This window comes from Myxine glutinosa, chromosome 1 (assembly GCF_964187855.1).
Source record: "Myxine glutinosa chromosome 1, kmMyxGlut1.1, whole genome shotgun sequence".
NCBI classification, from domain to species: domain Eukaryota; kingdom Metazoa; phylum Chordata; class Myxini; order Myxiniformes; family Myxinidae; genus Myxine; species Myxine glutinosa.
Window position 1 is genome coordinate 447,312,537 of NC_136261.1, and position 22,675 is coordinate 447,335,211.

The 22,675-nt window shown below is 45.2% G+C and overlaps 1 protein-coding gene across 2 annotated transcripts in view; it reads right to left on the reverse strand.

Annotated features, from left to right (window-relative positions):
• Positions 1-13,361: 13,361 nt before the first annotated feature.
• The window catches only part of LOC137418837 (leucine-rich repeat neuronal protein 1-like), a 30,395-nt gene continuing 21,081 nt past the window's right edge, over positions 13,362-22,675 (reverse strand). For both annotated transcript variants that reach the window (XM_068104977.2, XM_068104985.2), the window contains exon 2: positions 13,362-20,704. In XM_068104977.2, the coding sequence (XP_067961078.2) occupies positions 18,477-20,648 (2,172 nt within the window). In that variant the 5' untranslated portion in view covers positions 20,649-20,704 and the 3' untranslated portion in view covers positions 13,362-18,476. The remainder of the gene's footprint in view (positions 20,705-22,675) is intronic.

Here is a 22,675-nt window from a genome sequence, read left to right on the forward strand (position 1 = left end):
CGCAATTTTGGTAATGCACACTGGGGGCACATGGGAACCAGGTGAGACAGGTACGTTCCTATCGTACGCCCCCCCCCCCACCAGGTAACCTACATGGCCCCTCCCTTACCCCTTACTGCATCCACAAAACACAACACTACCCATAAACATCTACTTTACAAATCGACAAACATCCCTACTGTCTTCCCCGTTCCTCCCATAAACCAAATTCGTCTTCTCTCCCTCCTAACCAATCAAATTTGCCATTTTCAACTGCACATCAAAATTTGCCATCACCAATTCATCATCAGTCCCTCCTAAGGAGGGAGAGATGGAATCACCCCAATGTCTCATCCACGTCGTGATGCGTCTCACAAATCCTCACAGCAATCTCATTTCCTGCACAAAACAAAGAAAACACAGGTGTGGAGTCATCATCATCACCACAGGTAAGTGGCTGCGTATGGTGCGACAGGTTCTTCAATCCTAACTATTTCCTAAATGACTTTAACAACTTTACACTACCCGGGGTCTTCCTCCGGCCAAACCATTGGCCCTCTTACACTATGGGTTCTAAAAACCAATTCCCATTGGCCAAACTGTGGTGCTCTTCAATTTGGGGTCTCACTCCCCCGATTCATCTCCCGGTGCCCTCGCACAATTTCTGGGCTGTGGCGTGTACCTCTCCCAGTGGGTCCACCCACCTGCACACCTCCACCACTGCAGTTGCCTCCGAGCTTACCTGCTCCTTACCCTAACCTAACTACCTGGGGAAGGCCCTCTGGCACTCTCCCCACTCGGTGCCCTCTCTGGCACTGGGCTACCCGGGTCCGTCCTCCGGATCCTCGGGCCCCATCCACAACTCTACCGGCTCCCAGAGCCCACCTGCGGCCTCACCTGGCCGACATCCTCACAGTGGTGGAGTGCCCAACCAACTACACACACTAACAGGCTACACGCCCAGCCATTTCCACAACACTAATGCACCCATTCACAACACCATTCTGCAACCGCACCACAAATGCCAATATCCAACCACAATTTACCTGCACCCTCTACCTAACACTTACACTACCCGCCCCGGGTATCCGTGATGGGGGTCCACTCTTCCCCCATCCACACCTTCGCACCATGCACACCACTCCGTACCACTTACTCCAACTCTCTCCACACACCTGTACCTGCACACCTGTGCTCTCACACCTGGTGCCACCGGCACCCTTCTCTCCCCAAGCGCATTCGCGCTGATCCACAACACTCACTACTCATACACTACTCCACACACCTGTCCAGTTGCACACCTGTGCAATCACACCTGTTCAATTCTCACAAACACGGCATCATCTCAGCTAACTACTCCCTTCTGAAACTTGCGCTTCCCAGTCGTCCCTTTAAACTATTGCGCTCCCTCGTCATTATCATCCACACTAATCTACCTGCGTCCCCACTACAGGTATCAGTCACTAACTAATCTTAACGTTACCTACTGTCGTCTTCGCTAGATCCCTATCAATATAACCTAACCCACCCGGGCTAGTTTTCACTGCCATACACCCCATAATCTAGTGCTCCTTTGCCCCACACCTGTGAGGGATGGTGGATTTGCCATCCCACCACATCGGGGGTCTCTCACTATCAATTTTGCTTACCAAATTTCAACAAGTTAAAAATTTGCCAATCACTGCCCATCATCTGCCAATCACTACTGCCAATCCCTTGCCAATCATCAAATTTTGTTTTTCTCCAATTTTGGGTCCAAAACACTAACCTCATCACCCAGTCGACTCACTAATACCTCTCGGTGCGCCAATTCCCGTCCAAAGCCCGGCTTCGTAAAGCCAAGCAATGGATGCTGGTTGTTCTGTGCCAGTGGCTGGCTGCATCCTGCCTTCGGTGCAGGGAAGGAGGTTTACCCGGCCCGAGATCCCACGCACCTTCTCGGCACGGAGCCATCCAATGCCCCGATCTCGACCTGCCGGCACGTCTCACCAAAACGTGGTCGCCATAACGACCCTTCCTATCGGGCTGCAAGCTCCGCCTAGTGGAGCCTGGACGCGGCCGTTCAAAGCGAGGCCCGGCACGCACCGAGGGCCTGCTTCGGCTAAAAGTCGTTCTAAACTCTACCCCGTCTAACGTCGATGCTTCACCTGCATGCTTACATCCCGCAGCCCGTTCCTTGCTCACACATCCAGCCGTGCCCATGCTCCTCGTACCTTTCCTTACACACCCAGGTACACCCATTCCACTCACAGCCTTGGTCACACACCTGACCACCGAACACTTTGGCACACATTCGTTGCTCGCACACCTCACCAATACACCGCTTCGCGCCCCCTCCTCGGTCACCTCCTCTGTGACAATCACAGGTGTGCTCTCATTCGCACACCCAACCACGTGCCTCACCACCAACTCCAGCGTGCATTCCCACTCACGCTCTACCATTCCAGGTGTGCATCCTTCCATCCCAGGTGTACATCCTCGCTCACCTGTCACAACTAACTCACGCTCCATGTCACTCTCACTACTCTCACCTCCATTCTTGACAGCGCACTCACCCTTACTCTTGACAGCGCACTCTTTCCTCGTGCACCTGCCCGTCACACTCCTTTCTCGCGCACACTCTCCCGTTACACCCTCTGTAACACTCACCACAGGTGGACACTCTTCCTTACTTCTGACAGCGCACTCTTTCCTCATGCACCTGTCCGTCACACACCTTTCTCGCGCACACTCTCCCGTCACACCCTCTGTAACACTCACCATAGGTGGACACTCTTCCTTACTTCTGACAGCGCACTCTTTCCTCATGCACCTGTCCGTCACACACCTTTCTCGCGCACACTCTTGCACACACTCTCCCGTCACACCCTCTGTAACACTCACCACCCCGCGCTTCCACGTGCTCCCTCGCACACGCGCTACGACCGACTCACTCTCGCCAGCACACTCACTCCTTGGCACGCACTTTTTCCTCACACACCCCAGAGTCGGACTTTCTTGCACACCTCCTTTTTCGCACACCAGACCTGTCGCACACTTCACCAACGGCCTCTCACGAACACCCGGGTCTATCTCGACCCCCAAGCTTCTTAAATCCCCTGGCGCATCATACGCACGACCATATTGGTCACCACTTACACCGGGTCCTCTTCCTCTTCGCTTCTCCTCCAGCACCTGCGAATCCCTCATCCGGTTAATGAGCACATCATCACGATCCAAACACAGACTTTGGACCAATTCTTTTATCTCCTCTTTTATCTCTTTCTTATCCCCTCTCCGTCGCTTCTTAATTTCGCTCATCCCTTCTTCCACTTCTTCTAATTTGTGCTTCACCTCTTTTATTCCCCGGTACGTCTCCTCAAGCTCGTCCTCCAAGGCTACCTTGACCGTTTCCATGTGCGTCCTCACCTGCCGGTCCTTCGTCTCCATTACCTCTATCACCTCGTCCAACCTCGTTGTCAGTCCCTCACGTACCATCTGACATTCCCTCTTCGTCGCTACCAAGTCATCTTTTAGTTCTTTCTGTGTCGCCTTTAAACCTCCTAATACCGCAGTGTTCCTTTGAACCTGCTCCACTAACTCCGTCTGTCCCACCGTCAGCTGCTCCACCTCCTGCGTCAGGTCCTCTATGCCCCCTTGTAACTTTACAGTCCCCTTTCTCACCTCCTTTTCCATGTGCTCCTCACAGTGCCTCACCTCCTCGCGCACTCCTCCGACCTCCTCACTCACTCCTCTTCTGATCTCCTCTCCCATCACTTGCATCTCCTGCCCAGATGCCACCCTCATCTGCTCCATTTCCTCCCTGTGAGCATCCAGTTTGGTTTCTACCCCCATTCTGACCCCCTCTATCTGCTGCTCCATTTGTTTAACTTCCCTTTCCGCTTGGTCCCTCATGTCCCTCAATTTGCCTTCCATACTGTTTTCTAACCCCTCTAACCCATTTTTCACTCCCTCTATTTGATTCTCCTGGGCAGCCATTCTATTTTCTACCCCCTCTAACCCATGTCTCACCTCTTTTATCCCATTGTCTAACCCCTCAAAATTATTGTCTATCTTCCCACTGGTACCCCTCGCTTCGTCCCTCATTACCCCCATTTGCTCACTCTGAGCCCTCGCTTCGTCCCTCATTACCCCCATTTGGTTTCCCAACCGCTCACTATCAGCCCTCATTCCCATCATTATTCTGCTTTCCATTTCTTCATTATTCTTGTCCATAAGGGCCTTCATTTGCATAAAAAACAAATTCCAATCCACCGGGGGCGCTGCCACGGTCGCTGGCGCGGTGATCAGCGAGGCGCCATTTTGCGCGCCCGCTTCTTCGTGCGTGACGGCGCTATTTTGCGAACCTGCCGCCCTCACTGCTTCGCTCTCCTCCTGTCCCTCATTTTGGTCCTGGATCGACCCTGCTTCACTCTCCCCTACCGGACCCCAGCTGTCTTGATCCGCCATAGCGCGACTTTCAAAATTCGGTTTTTATTTTTTATTTTCGTAAAACAAATTGAAATTTCGCCGTTATAATTTCGCGCGGGAAACGCGCTCCGAATCGATTTTCCCTCCCAAAATTTGGGCCTAACTAATTTAGTCCCGGGTTCGAATTCCACTCCTCGACACCAATTGTTACAGACACGACTTTGATGTTAAAGTGGGCCGAGCGGAATGGCCGTCGTGTCCGCACAAATTACCACAAATTACCCGACTATACTCGACGTTGACGAGCCGCGCTATGCTGGCTCAATAGGAAAGAGAAGACACCCGGCTGGGTTATAATGACACAATACGACACCAGGGGTTCAGTTCTCAAGTATATTCGTACGGAAAAAGGTTAGATTACAGGGGCTAGAGGTATATTACAGGAAGACAGGCACTTAGACACACTCTTATATTAACCCTAGACAGACCACAGATAAACGGGACAACGCTGACTCACACGGGGTTTGATGGCTAGGAAAGGCAGATAGCGATGGCTCAAGGTGCACTCTTGGCTCAAAGCAGGGTACACGGTTCGGTCCAGAGATGCGGGGGGGGTCTCGTCGCAGCGCTCAGAGGTGACGTTCTTTCTCAGGCCTCTCCAAACTCAGGCGCATCCGTTTCAGCGCTCGCAGGTCCGTCTTTCTCCAGCTCGGGGCGCATCTCACGTCACGTCCGGCGCGGGGCCGCGTATATCCGGCGGGGAGTGACACGCCCTCGGCTCGTTAGCGCCGCCCCAGATGGCCTCGGCCCATGGCTTCTCATTGGGTGCGGGGGTTACCGGCTCCGCCCTTGACGAGGGGCCGACAGGGAGCCCCTTCGTGGTAACCCCGTGGAGCGCGTGGTCAATGGCGGCTAACCGAGCCGGAAGGAGGACGCCCACTCCCCATGCCGTCACCGCGCCGCCCCCCTCTTTTGTTGTTGTTGTTGTAGTTGGCGCTTCTTCATGGGGAAGAGATGCGGAGAGGTATGGGGAGGTCCTAAACTTCCTAACAGGTGCCATATAATCACATTCTGGTGCAACGAAGAGTCATAATTAATGGAAACAAGTCCTTAACTGACATAGATTAAGAATAACTAGCAAGATGTCCTATAATTGTCTACGTGTGGTGCGGGGGACCTGGGCACGACATTTAATGGGGGGATGAAGGGGAAGATCGGCTCTAATGGGTGTTGTTTACAGACAATGGGACTAGGGAATGGGGTAAGGGAGAGTTGGGGAGTATCGGAGAAAATAGGGGAATATTTACAAGCGGATATGGAGGCCAAATTCCATATTCGCAACATTATGTTGGCAAAGGGTGAAAGTGTCTGTGGCATCTGTTGGCCGCCATTACGGAATCAATGGATGGACTTTGCGGTAAACGTGAGGCAAATATCCGCGCAAGTCAAATATCCCACCAGCAAAACACAAAAGTCTCATTTCAGTCCTGTGATCCTCATATTGAAGGGAAGGAAACAGCGCTTAACGTTTGGTTTTGGATCAAGGAGCTCACAGAGAAAGTGCTTTTGATTGGACCGGAAATACGGGAGAAACCATTACGGATTTACCCCCCTTTGAGTGGACCGGCAATACGGGAGAAACCATTACGGATTTACCCCCCTTTGAGTGGACCGGAAATACGGGAGAAACCATTACGGATTTACCCCCCTTTGAGTGAACCGGAAATACGGGAGAAACCATTACGGATTTACCCCCCTTTGAGTGGACCGGCAATACGGGAGAAACCATTACGGATTTACCCCCCTTTGAGTGAACCGGAAATACGGGAGAAACCATTACGGATTTACCCCCCTTTGAGTGGACCGGCAATACGGGAGAAACCATTACGGATTTACCCCCCTTTGAGTGGACCGGCAATACGGGAGAAACCATTACGGATTTACCCCCCTTTGAGTGAACCGGAAATACGGGAGAAACCATTACGGATTTACCCCCCTTTGAGTGGACCGGCAATACGGGAGAAACCATTACAACAACAAACCACAAAGGAGGGAGAAGGAGAGGAGATAGTCAGGGGTTAGATGCTGTGGGTTAAATGTTGAATGCAGTGTTGAACAAGTGCGAAAAGTGGTTTTTCAACACTAACACAAGTGCGAAAAGTGATTTTCCACACTAATACAAGTGCAAAAGTGGTTTCCTGCACCAACACAAGTGCGAAAAGTGGTTTTTCAACACTAACACAAGTGCGAAGTGGTGGTCTATTGCCATGTTGAATTGCCCTATTTCGGTGAGTAGGAGGATGACCCAATGTGGTGCTCTACTACCATGTTGAATTGCCCTCGCTCTCAACTTGTGTTAGTGTTGAAAAAACACTCTTCGCACCTGTGTTAGTGTTGAAAAACCACTTTTCGCACTTGTGTTGGTGCAGGAAACCACTTTTGCACTTGTATTAGTGTGGAAAAAACACTTTTCGCACTTGTGTTAGTGTTGAAAAACCACTTTTCGCACTTGTGTTGGTGCAGGAAACCACTTTTGCACTTGTATTAGTGTGGAAAAAACACTTTTCGCACTTGTGATAGTGTTGAAAAACCACTTTTCGCACTTGTTCAACACTGCATTCAACATTTAACCCACGGCATCTAACCCCTGACTATCTCCTCTCCTTCTCCCTCCTTTGTGCTTTGAATATTTCCCTATTGATTCTTCTTTTTTGTAATTGTTTTTATGTTTTGCTATGCATTATGTTTTGCACTCTGTCAAAGCGTCTTTGGGCTTCCTGAAAAGCGCTATATAAAATAAATGCATTATTATTATTATTATTATTACGGATTTACCCCCCTTTGAGTGAACCGGCAATACGGGAGAAACCATTACGGATTTACCCCCTTTGAGTGGACCGGAAATACGGGAGAAACCATTACGGATTTACCCCCTTTGAGTGGACCGGAAATACGGGAGAAATCATTGTGGACTTTTTGAGGCCAGTCCGTGACCTGCCTTTTTTATAATAAAAAAAGGAAAAAAATCAAACATTTAAACAGCCTTGGACGTGCACCTTGACCCCACGGCCAAGGCACACCATCTATCAAGGCTGTCTCAATAGCATACACATGCACTTCAACCCCAAGGCTGAAGCACATGGTCATTCAAAACACATGCATCCTGACCCCGAAGGGACACAATGCATGGTCATACAATACCACCGTGGGTTTTAACACGGGTAGATTTACCCCTTTGAGTGGACCAGTTATACGGGAGAAACCATTTTGGATTTACCTCCTTTGAGTGGACCAGTGATATGGGAGAAACCATTTTGGATTTACCTCCTTTGAGTGGACCAGTGATATGGGAGAAACCATTGTGGATTTACCTCTTTAATTGGACCAGTTATACAGGATAAACCATTACGGATTTACCTCTTTAATTGGACCCATTATACAGGATAAACCATTGCGAATTTGCCCCTTTGAGTGGACCAGTGATATGGGAGAAACCATTGTGGATTTACCCCTTTGAGTGGACCAGTTATACGGGAGAACCCATTTTGGATTTACCTCCTTTGAGTGGACCAGTGATATGGGAGAAACCATTTTGGATTTACCTCCTTTGAGTGGACCAGTGATATGGGAGAAACCATTGTGGATTTACCCCCTTAATTGGACCCGTTATACAGGATAAACCATTACGGATTTACCTCTTTAATTGGACCCATTATACAGGATAAACCATTGCGAATTTGCCCCTTTGAGTGGACCAGTGATATGGGAGAAACCATTGTGGATTTACCTCTTTAATTGGACCCGTTATACAGGATAAACCATTACGGATTTACCTCTTTAATTGGACCCATTATACAGGATAAACCATTACGGATTTGCCCCTTTGAGTGGACCAGTGATATGGGAGAAACCATTGTGGATTTACCTCTTTAATTGGACCCGTTATACAGGATAAACCATTACGGATTTACCTCTTTAATTGGACCCATTATACAGGATAAACCATTGCGAATTTGCCCCTTTGAGTGGACCAGTGATATGGGAGAAACCATTGTGGATTTACCTCTTTAATTGGACCCGTTATACAGGATAAACCATTACGGATTTACCTCTTTAATTGGACCCATTATACAGGATAAACCATTGCGAATTTGCCCCTTTGAGTGGACCAGTTATACGGGAGAAACCATTGTGGATTTACCCCTTTGAGTGGACCAGTGATATGGGAGAAACCATTGTGGATTTACCCCCTTAATTGGACCCATTATACAGGATAAACCATTACGGATTTACCAACGTTTCCACGAAGGACGCGGGACTGAAGATTCGAGTCCAACCATTCCACCATGACGCTGAGCAAAACTTCCCACCAAAGGTCTCCAAACTAATCGAGGTGAAGGAATTTATGCCAGAGCAGGTTTTTAACGCCGAAGAGACAGGATTTTTGTGGAAAACAATGCCATGTCGTACCTTGCTGTCCAAGGAGGAAATATCTGCTCTGGGGTTCATGGTGGGTAATGATCACCTTGCGCTTCTTCTTCTTCTTCTATGTATCAATGCGCGTGCTGACGATGGTCGAATAACCATCATCATCATCATGCTGAGGTCAGTCTTGTGTTTTCTATTTACGGCAGAGTACGTATGTAATATGTGTACACCCTCACCCACCTCGCTGTTTTGTAAAAATCACGTTGCTGTTTCCGAATAAATAAAAAAGGTAAAACTTGTGTTTTTGTTTATTTTAATTACATGCTTATTTGAATATATATTGACATGCTTTATATATATATATTGCATGTTTATTTCAGTGTTGCCGGATTTCCTCGATATTTTCTCGAAGTCCAGGAACTGAACCCACATTTTACCCCATTGGCCCTTGGTGTCCACCATCACGGTTTCAACTGTTGCGTTATTTTCCAGGAAACTAATGCCCGCCATATTGGAGGGTTTACTCTATATTCCTTTCGCCCTATCACTCAATGGTGAAGAATCACTTAAAAAATTATCTGATCCGGGTCCGGATTTCAATTTTCACCAAAAGTAAATCAATTCTTCTATGTCCCACCCCAACCTGTCCACCAGCTTTCGGCTGAATCTGTCCAAAACCTTTTGAGATATCGTGCTATATATTGTTACGGTTTTTAGAACCTTCACGAGTAAATTTTAGTGAATGTTTCCCTTATAAATGTCACCCTATAAATATCCCCATCAATTGGCTTGTTAAAGATCGCACCCTAGTTAGTCCATGAACAACACGTAGCGAACCATAGGACCTCTCCGTAGTTATCTCATTATTATGTGTTTCAGTTAAGGACCTGTTCCCAATAGTTGAATCTGCGTTGCATTAATCAAATAAGATGGGTCCCTTTCAATTTCCCCAAATCGCCTCACCCACGCTTCAAAGTGACAGTCGGGCAGCGTTCGCTGCCCCTTGGTTTGGCTCGTTTGACTCCCCACCAGCCGCCATTAGCCATGCGGTCAAGCCGAGAAAGAAGGGGGAGGAGCCACCAGAACAAGGTGTGGCAAGTCGGCTCGTCATCGGAGGTGGAGTCAGCAAGCCCTTACCGGCCAACCAGCACCGCGCTGAGCCAAACGGTAGGCGTGTTATCAGAGCCGGCGGCTTGATTTCCAACACAGCAATAAAAGCGGCTGCAAGGGACTGCTTGGCCAGTTGAGTGACAGGGTTCCGAAGAAGGAGAGAGAAAAAGGTACGAGCTGGGTGAGAAGGTGCAACCTGAATAAGAGAGTCGGTGAGAAGGCACGAGAGAGACGAAGCTGCGCGGAGCTGCTTCGAAAAGCCCTACCGTGTGAAACCGAATACCTGGAGCGGACCTCCTTGCTGTGCTTTCCCCCCGAACCTTCCAGCCCTGCTGTCCCACATGGACCCTTCTCCTTCTTCCAGTGATTCCTGCCTGCTATTCCTTGTCGTGTAAGTCTGTTGTCTGTCCTGTTTGTTGTCTGGGGTATAATATAAGACTGTTTTAAGGCTTGCCCTGTGTCTTCTTCTTCTTCTTCTGTATATTGCTTTCGTTTCTCCTTTGGTTTCTTTGGGTTTGTAAATAATTAATCAATGTCTGTTATTTCTTACCCTTTTGGTTTCATTCTTCCCCGATCGCTTTAGTCTTTTCCCTGATTGAATACCTGTGGCACGATTTGGCCAACGCTCGAAGTCGGGTTTAGTCAATTGATAACGGCTCGAACCGCGGATTGCTAAACCGCTCGGCAAATACCATCTTGTCCGTGGTTTGAGCGGTACATGTCTCCCTGTTTTGCGGAGGGATTGGTAAAGGTATTCGGGAGAACACCTGGACCAATAACCCTGATCAATTCCACCCCGCAAAAGAGCATTACAGGTACCAGGACCAGAGACGGCCAGCTTAACAGGCCAAGGGGATTAAACCCCCCCCCCCCCTTGCTAAGGGAAGTGCCGTCTCTGAGATCCGTAACAATATTGTTTTTGATTCCATTTCTCAATGATGAAGAATCACTTAAAAAATTCTCAGATTCAGATCCGGATCCAGATGTTCACCAAAATCGAATCATTTCTTCCTTGTCACAAACCGAACCTCTCCACCAGATTTCGACCGAATCCATCCACAACTTTTTGAGATATCATGTTGACAAACAGATAGACAGGGGTGAAAACATAACGTCCATCTACCTCCGGCGGAGGTAATTACATATTTCCGTCTTTCATTTTAAATGTATTAGTAAAGAAAAATTCTAAAACCTGTTTTCACTTTGCATTATGGGGTATTTTTGTGTAGATAAGTGACCAAAATTTTTTATATTTAATCGATTTTAAATTCTGGCTGTAACACCACAAAATGTGAAAGAGTCAAGGGTGTGAATACTTTTTGAAGGCACTAAGTTTTAGCTAAATCCAACGTTGTCGAGGAAGGAACTTCATTTGACAGCTCGGTGAGGAGCTGAGATATCCTATCGTTCCCCTAATCACTCTTGAACTTTGAGGCTTCATCGTGACCCACGACCTCTTCTGGATCAAAAGCCAGTTACAGACTGGGCATCTTCTGTTGATCCAAGTAGCTTTCCTTGTAAAATCAGAACTACTCACGGTCTACAAGGCCTTTATCCATAGCTCAATGCAGTTCTGCTCACACCTATAGGTTGGCACACCAGCATCACAATTGTCTTTCCTGGATTCTGCGGAAAAGGAACCTCTCGACATTATTGGAATCTCCCGCGATGAGGCCGAAGCACAGGATCTGTTGCTCTTGCATCTCAGGCAGGTCGATGGTCTCTCTGGTAGGTATCGACCATCTATTCTCTACCATTGCTTGCTCACCACTATCTGTCCTCCAATCCTCCACAGCAACCTCAGGATGCACGCATTCTACAAGTAACTCCGTCCTGGTTAATAATCTCCCAAAATTCAGTCTGACCACGCACCTCAATTCCCTTGTTTTTTGCTTCTCCCTTTTGTGGAGTAGCCTTCCAGGGGTCATTCTTCCCCACACCTTCAAGCTCCCAGTGCACCGCCATCTCCTATCATCCCTATCCTGACCCATGATCCTTATTACTCCCATTAACCCTTCCTAGCCCAACCCTCTTACTTGCTGGTTCCACTGTTCTCTTCTCTCTTCTCTCTTCTCTCTCCCTTTCCTGTTCATTCATCTCCTTGCTCATTGTGTCTGAGTGTTTCCCTGCTGCCACTGTCAATTCAACATCACTCTTCCATGTTGGTTTAAAAACCAAATGTAGATAGTTTATTAAAAACAAAAGTTGGTTTAAAAAATTACAAAATGTAAAGTTTGGTTTGAAAACAAAATGTAGATAGTTTATTAAAAATGGAAGTTGGCTTTAAAATCACAAAATGTAAAGTTTGGTTTAAAGACAAAATATAGATAGTTTATTAAAATGAAAGTTGGATTTAAAAACTACAAAATGTAAAGTTTGGTTTGAAAACAAAATGTAGATAGTTTATTAAAAACAAAAGTTGGTTTAAAAAATTACAAAATGTAAAGTTTGGTTTGAAAACAAAATGTAGATAGTTTATTAAAAATGGAAGTTGGCTTTAAAATCACAAAATGTAAAGTTTGGTTTAAAGACAAAATATAGATAGTTTATTAGAATGAAAGTTGGATTTAAAAACTACAAAATGTAAAGGTTGGTTTAAAAACAAAATGAAGATGGTTTTATTAAAAATAAAAGTTGGTTTAAAAAAATTACAAAATATAAAGTTTGGTTTAAAGACAAAATATAGATCGTTTATTAAATGAAAGTTGGCTTTAAAATTACAAAATGTAAAGTTTGCTCGAAAGACAAAATATAGATAGTTTAATAAAATGAAAGTTGGCTTAAAAAAATACAAAATGTAAAGTTTGGTTGAAAAACAAAATGAAGATGGTTTTATTAAAAATGGAAGGTGATTTTAAAAATCCCACAAAATGTAAAGTTTGGTTCAAAGACAAAATATAGATAGTTGATTAAAATGAAAGTTGGCTTTAAAAACTACAAAATGTAAAGTTTGGTTCAAAAATAAAATGAAGATGATTTTATTAAAAAGAAAAGTTGGTTTAAAAAAATTCCAAAATATAAAGTTTGGTTTAAAGACAAAATATAGATGGTTTATTAAAAATGGAAGATGGTTTTTTTTTAAATCACAAAATGCAAAGTTTGGTTTTAAAACAAAATGTAGATAGCTTGTTTAAAATGGAAGATGGGTTTAAAATAAATAATAACAAAATGTAAAGTTTGGTTTGAAAACAATATATAGATAATAGTTTATGGAAAATGAAGTTGGGTTTTAAAAAAAACACAAAATGTAAAGTTTGATTGAAAAACAAAATCTAGATACTTTATGAAAAATGATGGGTTTTAAAAAACACAAAATGTAAAGTAGGGTTTAAAAACAAATTATAGATCGTTTATGAAAAATGAAGTTTGGTTTAAAAAAAAACACAAAAGGTAAAGTTTGGTTTAACAAATGCAAAATGAAGTTTGGTTTTCAAAACAGTTTTTATTGTGAAAAGAAAGTAACATTCCGCAGTACATAATTGTAATTGATTTACGGTGATAAAATTCATTCTTCATTTCAAAATGTTCAACAAAACCATTGCAATTATAAAACTGAATTCGCATGAGAGAACAAATCCATCATGTTTGAAATGTTCCTTTAAATTTTGAAAATCAACTTGGAGATTCAGGATTTGCCTGCGGATTAAAGAATATACCTGGGGATTAAAGAATCTACCTACAGATTAAAAATCTAACTGTGGATTAAATATCTATCTCAAAATTAATGAACTACCTTTGGATTAAGGATGTACTTACAGATTAAAGAGTCTAGCTATGGATTGAAATTCTACCTGTAGATTAAAGATCGACCTGTGGATATCATGTAAGGCACAAATACCAATCATTGGGATAAAACTACCAGAGGTAAAAGCATCTGTGTGAAGCTTTCCGAAGAGGGTTTGATACTATCATATAAATTTATAATTAACAAGTTAATATAACAAGTTATCAATGTATTGGAATTAAAGAGGGGGTGAGGGAGCAATACAATTATCATTCTTACCAACAACTTTGAACACCTCACTCATACACAACTAAAATTTAAAAAAAGAAATCCCACGTACAGTACAATGATTAGTGTGTTGCAATTCACGCCTTAGTTTAAAATCAATCTCTCTATCAGAATGACGTCACAATAGCATTTAGCCATTGTGACGTCACACTGTACATTACAGCTTGGCCATGCCATCTCCATGGCGACAGTCCAGGCAGGTATTTTGATTTGGTCAGATTACCTGCACACAGTGACCCTCTCTTTTCAATCATAATGAAGGGATCTTTAATGCCCACTAGCAAATGCTAACATTCATTACCAGCAACGTTAATTACCAAATGCGGACGTGTAAATACCATGGTGTCTGTACCATTACCTAACTAAGCCAGTGTATCCAGTGAGGTATACCATTGTGTCGTAGAATACAAAACGATGAAAGTGAAAAGTTTTTGTGCAGATAACGCCAAACTTATCCGCACGCCATCGGGATTCCTCATATCCAGGGATAAAAGGTTTTCAGGGCAAGGCCAGGATCAGCCATCATTAAATCAAAGAATCTCTACTAGTCAACGGTTCATACATTAACCACCACTAATAGTAACCACCTCGATTTATAATACATCTATTATAAGCACCTCTAATTATAATGTATCTATAATAACCACCTCTATTTATAACACCTCAATAACCACCACCAATTATATTGCTTCTATTATAACCACCACCAATTATATTGCTTCTATTATAACCACCACTAATGATAAAGGCTCTATTGTAATCACCTCTAATTATAATGTCTCCATTATAACCACCAGTAATTATAATGCCTCCATTATAACCACGACTGAAGCCTGGTGTTGGCTTAGCGGTTAGGGTGCCGGCCTGGGATCCTAGGATCCTGGGTTCGAATCCCAGTCGATCGCTGAATTAACAACAGGGGGATTGACTCAGCCTGACATCCTTCCGAGGTCGGCAAATTGAGCACATGTTCACTGGTAATTCCCTGTGTGTCGCAAGAGGCGACTAACAGGGTTGGCGGCAGGAAGGGCATCCGGCCATAAAACATTGCTTCAAAAAGGGGACCACAGTGCCTGAAAAAGGCCAACCCCTGCCCTGTGGGGAAAATGGCCTCTAAAGGTAGTTCTTCTTCTTCATTATAACCATGACTAATGATAAAGGCTCTATTGTAATCACCACTAATTATAATGCCTCCATTAGAACCACCACTAATTATAATGCCTCCATTATAAGCACCACTAATGATAAAGGCTCTATTATAATCACCAATCTTACTATAATTCACCAAATATCTGTCTGTCTGTCAATCTGTTCCCAGGTATCGCAAAAATGGGTGAATCGATCGCAACAAAATTTTGGGTGTGTAATCCTAGGACCCCCTGGAGTAAAATAGGGTGTATTGTTTTTCGAATTTTTTCCAATTTTTCCAATTTTCCAGTTTTTCCAAACACGATGGAATAATATTTACCGGTATGAACAGTGATGTGGCTTTTGTTAAAATTCTACAAATACTGTTTAGATTTTGATGATTTGCGTGTGATATGATTTAACAGATGTTTATATAAATTGTTTAAAATTTAAAAAAGCCTTCAATTTCTGATATTTTACCTTTTCATTTGGGCCTCACAATTGAAGCCCCGCCCAAAGGGCGGGTACCATTGCTAGTAATTATAATGCCTCATTAGAACCACCACTAATTATAATGCCTCCATTATAACCACCACTAATGATAAAGGCCCTTCTGTGATAAATGATAAATCACCTCTAATCATAATTCCTCTATTATATAATCACTTCTAATCGTAATTCCTCTATTGTAATCACCACCAATTATAATTCCTCTCTTATAAGCACCTGCAGTTATAATTCCTCTATTCTATAACCACACCTAATTATAATTCCTCTGTTATAACCACCTATAGTTGTTTCCATAATGTCTCGGTTTTCTACAAACAGAAGATCCCATTATTTAAGATCCAATGGAAAGAAGACATTGAGGAACGTGGTCAGATCCTTTCAATAGAACACACAGGTAGATTACCTCACATGCCTCACACAGGTAGATTGCCTCTTCATAATGTCTGAGGCATTTATATGTACATGAAATAGTAATTCCATGTGAAAAAGTTATTTACTATTATATAACTCATTACAAATTCAAATCAATAAACAGAGTTTCTCATCAATAGGGGCATTACATGCACTCACGTGATCAATCGAATCATACCACAATACAATACCTGTGTGTAATGTAACGCAATATAATGTCTAATAATGTAATCTATAATAATGTCATGTAATGTATAATAGTGTACAAAAAACTGGAAATTTGGGGATGGGGTGGAAAAGATCATGGATTTGGATGGAGGGTGATCTGAGATGGTGGAGAAGAGCTATCTTGAAGATCTGGTGGCAGGAGTGGGATAACAACTGGAAATTTGGGGATGGGGTGGAAAAGATCATGGATTTGGATGGGGGATGATCTGAGATGGTGGAAAAGGGCTATCTTGAAGATCTGGTGGCAGGAGTGGGATAACAACTGGAAATTTGGGGATGGGGTGGAAAAGATCATGGATTTGGATGGGGGATGATCTGAGATGTTGGAAAACAGCTATCTTGTAAACTGTCATTCTCGTCCTGGTGCAAACGATCATTCTCATCCTGTTGTAAAGGTTGCTAAATTTTCGCATGAGGTCACACAACTAAATGTATGCATGAGTTCGCACAACTAAATGTCCGCACGAAGTCGCGCAACTAAATGTCCGCACGAGGTCGCGCAACTAAATGTCCGCACGAGGTCGCACAACTAAATGTCAGCACGTGGTCGCAAAACTAAATGTCCGCACGAGGTCGCACAACTAAATGTCCGCACGAGGTCGCACAACTAAATGTCCGCACGAGGTCGCACAACTAAATGTCCGCACGAGGTCACACAACTAAATGTCCACACGTGGTCACACAACTAAATGTCCGCACACTGTCGCACAACTAAATGTCCGCATGAGGTCACACAACTAAATGTCCACACAACTAAATGTCCACACAACTAAATGTCCGCATGTGGTCGCACAACTAAATGTACGCACAAGGTCGCACAACTAAATGTTCCCCAAAAGCCGCACATCCTTAAAGCGGAGAACTTAAGTATGATAGTATACAAAGGCCTTTACTGAGTATTAAAACGATTAATAAAACCATGCTTTTACAAGAATAAAAAGTTAAACCTTCATGTAACCTCGATTCTATTCGAGCAATAAAATATTCCAATTAGCTAATGGCAAAATGCCATACCGTTAATAAAGCCACAAGGCATAACAAGAGCACAAGGCATAACAGAGCGACGCACAGCAGTGCGTCAGCCATGTTGGGGCCTACTAGGATAGTGGGTTTTACCCATTAACAAAAGCCCCGCAGAGCAATGTAATGCATCAGCCATATTGGGGCCTACTAGAAGAGTGGATGTACAATACCCATTAACAAGAGCCCCGTAGAGTGATGTAATGCATCAGCCATGTTGGGGCCTATTAGAATAGCAGATTTTTTCCAGTTCTACTAAACATGGATTTGGTAAAGATAACAGGATGCAAGGACTGACTTAACTGTATGTATAAATCCGGATGTTGGCTTAACGGTTAACATAGCTGCCTTAAGATCTTAGGGTCTTGAGTTTGAGCCCTTGCCTTGCCGTTAGAAAACTCCAGGTGGGATCACTCAGCCTGTCATCCTTCCCAGGTCAGCCAAATGAGGACCAGCTTAGTGGGAACATCAGCGTCACAGCTGCGTTTCCAGAAAAAGATGGAACCAGCAGCCACAGGCCACATACCAAACAACGACTACACCGCTCTACCTGCGGTAGCTTTTATTCATTTTTCTGGACCCTTTAACTGCCATAACAACAATCTAGTTTCACTCCACCATTAGTGAAGCGGAGAAGCACAGGCTGTGGGATTCCTTCAACTCAATGTGGGTTTCCTTCAACTCAATGAGGACTTCCTTCAACTCAGAGGGTTTCCTTCAACTCAATGAGGACTTCCTTCAACTCAATGAGGACTTCCTTCAAGTCAATGAGGACTTCCTTCAACTCAGAGGGTTTCTTTCAACTCAATGAGGATTTCCTTCAACTCAGAGGGTTTCCTTCAACTCAAAAGGCAGAGAGGATAGTTTGCTTTCCCTTTCCCATCTCTTAATTTAAGGCCAACAATTCAACTGATCCAGTCAGTTCATTGGTGTGTACACATGATCCTTGAAAACAGGCCAACAGCCAGGTGTGCAAGCGACAAAACAATGCGAGACGCCAGTCAAATCAGAGAACCTGCTTGTGTTAGCCAAATACCTGTAATTGTTAGACTATGCTCAAATCCAGTTATAAACGACTACCGGTACACCTTCACACAAATTAAGGCATCAAAGTGAACTCACTCCATCTTGCACGCAACAAAATGCATGCGTTTGTGTCATGAGAAATAATCAAATAATACCGACGCAATCAAACAAAATCAATGTGGAGTCAGATCAATGGAAATCGATCCACGATCCTTCACATCTTCAGCTGTTGCTTCTCATCATCCAAATTGATGGGAATCGTGAGCGGAGGGTACACGTGGTTGAACGGAACCGCGACGCCTTTGCGTGTATATTTCCACTGGAGTCGACCCTTTATGTAGCGCACGCTGACGAGGACGATCACCAGAAAGGTGAGGGCCGCCAGAACCGCATAGGCAAGGCTGAGCCTGGTGGCGGCTCTTCCGGCAGGTCGTGGCGGAAGGCCCTCTATGGCGACCTTTGACGATGCAGTTGGAGTTTCTACATCGACGCAGTCTTCCGGCACTGGATGCTCTTCGGTTGTCACGCACACTTTGTAGGTAGCTCCATGAAGGAGATCGTGCAACAGGAAGTCCGAGGCACCAGAAGGTAGGCGAAGCATATAGCTAGTTGATGGCGATGCCAAAAGGTCACTGCTCACCGCCCACGTGTCAGATAATCTCAAGGACCACATTAGAGTCAAAGCTTCATCTTTGGGCACCGAAGACCATTCGACTAACACTGACGTAGGCCCAATAGCATTAGCAGAGACATGAAGAGGAGTTAGTGACTTGAGCGGAGTTCCAGGCACCCACAAGGTGATGCTGTGTGTGTCGGCACCCTCAGCGTTAAACGCAACGCAGGTGTATAGGCCTGCATCTGTGGGCTGAGCATCAGCAATTGCGAGAGTTCCATCGGTCTCAAGCCAGTATTTTGATGACAGCGTATCGGCGGTAATCTTATCACCTCGTGGAGATACCCAATATATAGTCGGCTCTGGTTCTGCTGTGGCTCGACACTCAAGGATTGCCGTCCCACCACTGCCGCCATCTCTACCGATGTCGTCTGCCTCGCCGCCTGTTGCCACAACATTTGCAGAGGCGATGAGGGGAAGGCAGTCTTCCGGAAGGTCTTTCAGAGCCGGACCTGGTACGGCTGGTCTTCCCTTGTGCTCGGCAGGCTCGGCACAAAACATTCGCTCGGGCTGCAGAAAGCGCAGGCCTTTGGTTGCTGTGCGGATGTTTGCAGGTTCCAACCACCATCGATTCATGCAGTCACAACGAAGTGGATTCGAATGGATTGCAAGGTTGCGTAGGGCAGGCATGGAATGGACTGTAGCATGGTAAAGACCGGGTAGATTTCCATCGTTTAACATTAAGCTCTCCAGACTAGGTGTGGCGTGGAAAGCATTCCGGTGCAAAAAGGCAAGTCGGGGGCAGCGGGACAGATCGAGACGGCGTAGAAGTGGAAGCGAGTCGAAGGCGCCATGCTCTACTGCAACAAGATCAGGCAGAGCCGACGCATGCACTTCTTCAAGGCGAGAAAGGTTGTGGAAGTTACCTTTGGTTATTGTGCGCAACAAGGTTCGGGACAGGTCAAGCATCTGTAAACGAGGTAGTGTCGCCAGGGCTGGACCGGGAACACGAACGAGCTTACTTCCAGCCAACGAAAGACTATTGAGGCTAATGAGACCGAGCAAAGCTTCGTCTGCAAGGTAATCAAGCTCTGTGTCCGCCATATCCAGATCCTGAAGACTTATCAGTGGAGCAAAGACCCCATCGTTGAGCTGAGTTATAGGATTTCCTCGAAGCACTAAAGTCTCGAGCCTCGACGTATCCTCAAACCAAGTCGGACGAACAGCTGTCAGTGCATTATGGTCGAGGTAGAGGGTACGGATCTCTCTGAGACCAGCAAAGGCGCCGTCCGCTATACTACAAATGTGATTCAAGCTGGCATAGATGGCCCGCAGATTCCGAAATTGCTTGAAAGAACCTGGAGGGAGGGCCTTCACCGAATTTCTAATGAAGTAGAGTGCTTGTAGATCTCTTCCTCCAGAGCCCCATTCTCCAACAGCATCAATTTCGTTTTCCGAGAGGTCCAGCTCGGTGAGATTTGTTAGACCTTTAAGGGCTCCAGGAGCGAAGCCGTCAAGTCGATTGGTACGCAACGACAAGAACTGGACATCCAAAGGCAAAGGACCTGGGACGGTCGAGAGGTTTTTGCCACGGCAATCTATGGTATGCACAAGGCCTGCCGTGAAGTGGGGGACCGCCAAAGCTTGGGAGGAGCAGACGCATGGCAGAGGACAAGCGGGCTTCCACTCCGGAGCAACGTCGCTTGCGGTGTCGTCTCCTGCTGCCAGGAGCAGCAAAGGAAGGAGAGAAATGGCGATCCACATATCGGGCATATCCGATCTTTATCCTGTTGGAGATCCGTTCAGTAGATTCCTCTTGTCTTCTTTGTCTGCAACAAGCAATGAATAAAACACCCATTTATATTTACATCTCAGCATGATCACAACAACATTTTTCTTTCCATGAACATGATGAAGAGTACATAAAATAATATAACTGGTGATCAGATGATGTCTTAAGATGATGAGAATAACAACTGAAGTTGCTGCGCTGTCCGTTTCATACATTCCGTCTCAATGTGTCCACAGCGATAATGTCATTGTCTGCTCAAGTTACTCGTAGATGCCTATAGAGCAAGAACTATGCAGACGTGGACTTTTGTTTCTTCCAGTGGGTGGAAGATTGTGGGAAGGAGAGGGTCTCCCAGAAGGTCTAAGAATTGGGCATCGGGTGGGGAGTCGTGCTTCCTGCAAGAGCTGGCAGAAGGTTTCCAAAAGGTACAGAGGAGGATTAGGTGGGGGAGGGTCTCAATCAATGCACGTGAGAACAATGGGGTTCCCAGTGAATGTGGACGAGGGAAGGGGCAAAGGAGAAGAGTGGGAAGGGGCAAAGGAGAAGAGAGGGAAGGGGAATCAAGGGAGGTTATGAGACGAGCAGCTGCAAAACACGAATTGGGACAATTAGGCAGCCAATGGTAGAGTAGTTTTAAATTTGTACTCAACTTAAGTATAAGTTACAAAAAAATGTCATGTGCCTCTAACATATCCCATATATTTTAATGGATCGAGCTCGTGCCCCTGATCCGATCTTATTTGTACATTGATCAATGACTCATGGTGAGCTTATACGTAAATCATATACGGGACAAAGACATCCGTGGACATCATCGTACTCCAAGGTGAATACAAAGGTATGGACCAATACTGGTATGGACCAAAGGTAGTAGCTGATGGACCAATACTGGGATTTGAACTTCGGTTCTGATGATACTGAGTTAAAATTTCACATGTAAATGTTAAACAGACCAATCCAGAGGCACCCAAAGTTCAACTGACTATGTCTAAAGACCCCAAAGCTGCACCAGAAGTCCGGTACATGTTGTCAAAGTTACCTTTGGTAATCATATGTGAGTATTCGATTGAATGCTTTGACATGTATCGTTCTTCCCCATCATTTTGAATATATAGTTATCCGTCGCGGTTTCTTTCTCTTTTCATTGCCTCCTGTCCATCCTGAGCTTGCCATGACAGCTGCGTATAACAAAAGGCCCCAAAGCCTCGCACATTCCGAGAGCGCTCCACATATCCCGCTCCAGTCGGACTCCCGGCCCAGCTGGCTCCTCCGTGGGGTTTAAAGAGCTCTCCTTCATTTCACCTGCTTATAAATCCAACATATTCTCCATATTTAGCATCTTGAGTGAAAGAAATATGACCTTGATGAAGACATATATGGTCCTTCACCTTTACCTTCCTCCTTCATCTTTTAAACAACAACAAATAAAGTAATAATAACATTGCGAAAGAAGAAAAGGTTTTTAAAGAATCTAGGAAGACAAATTTCGATAATAAATAAATGATGGAATCAAGAAACAGCAGAGCAAAGATATTACAGGCTAACACTAACCCCAATCCCAACCCCAATGCCATCGCTATCCCCAACCCCCACCCCAATGTTAACCCCAATCCCAACCCCAATGCCATCGCTATCCCCAACCCCCACCCCAATGTTAACCCCAATCCCAACCCCAATGCCATCGCTATCCCCAACCCCCACCCAAATGTTAACCCCAATCCCAACCCCAATGCCATCGCTATCCCCAACCCCCACCCAAATGTTAACCCCAATCCCAACCCCAATGCCATCGCTATCCCCAACCCCCACCCAAATGTTAACCCCAATCCCAACCCCAATGCCATCGCTATCCCCAACCCCCACCCCAATGTTAACCCCAATCCCAACCCCAATGCCATCGCTATCCCCAACCCCCACCCAAATGTTAACCCCAATCCCAACCCCAATGCCATCGCTATCCCCAACCCCCACCCAAATGTTAACCCCAATCCCAACCCCAATGCCATCG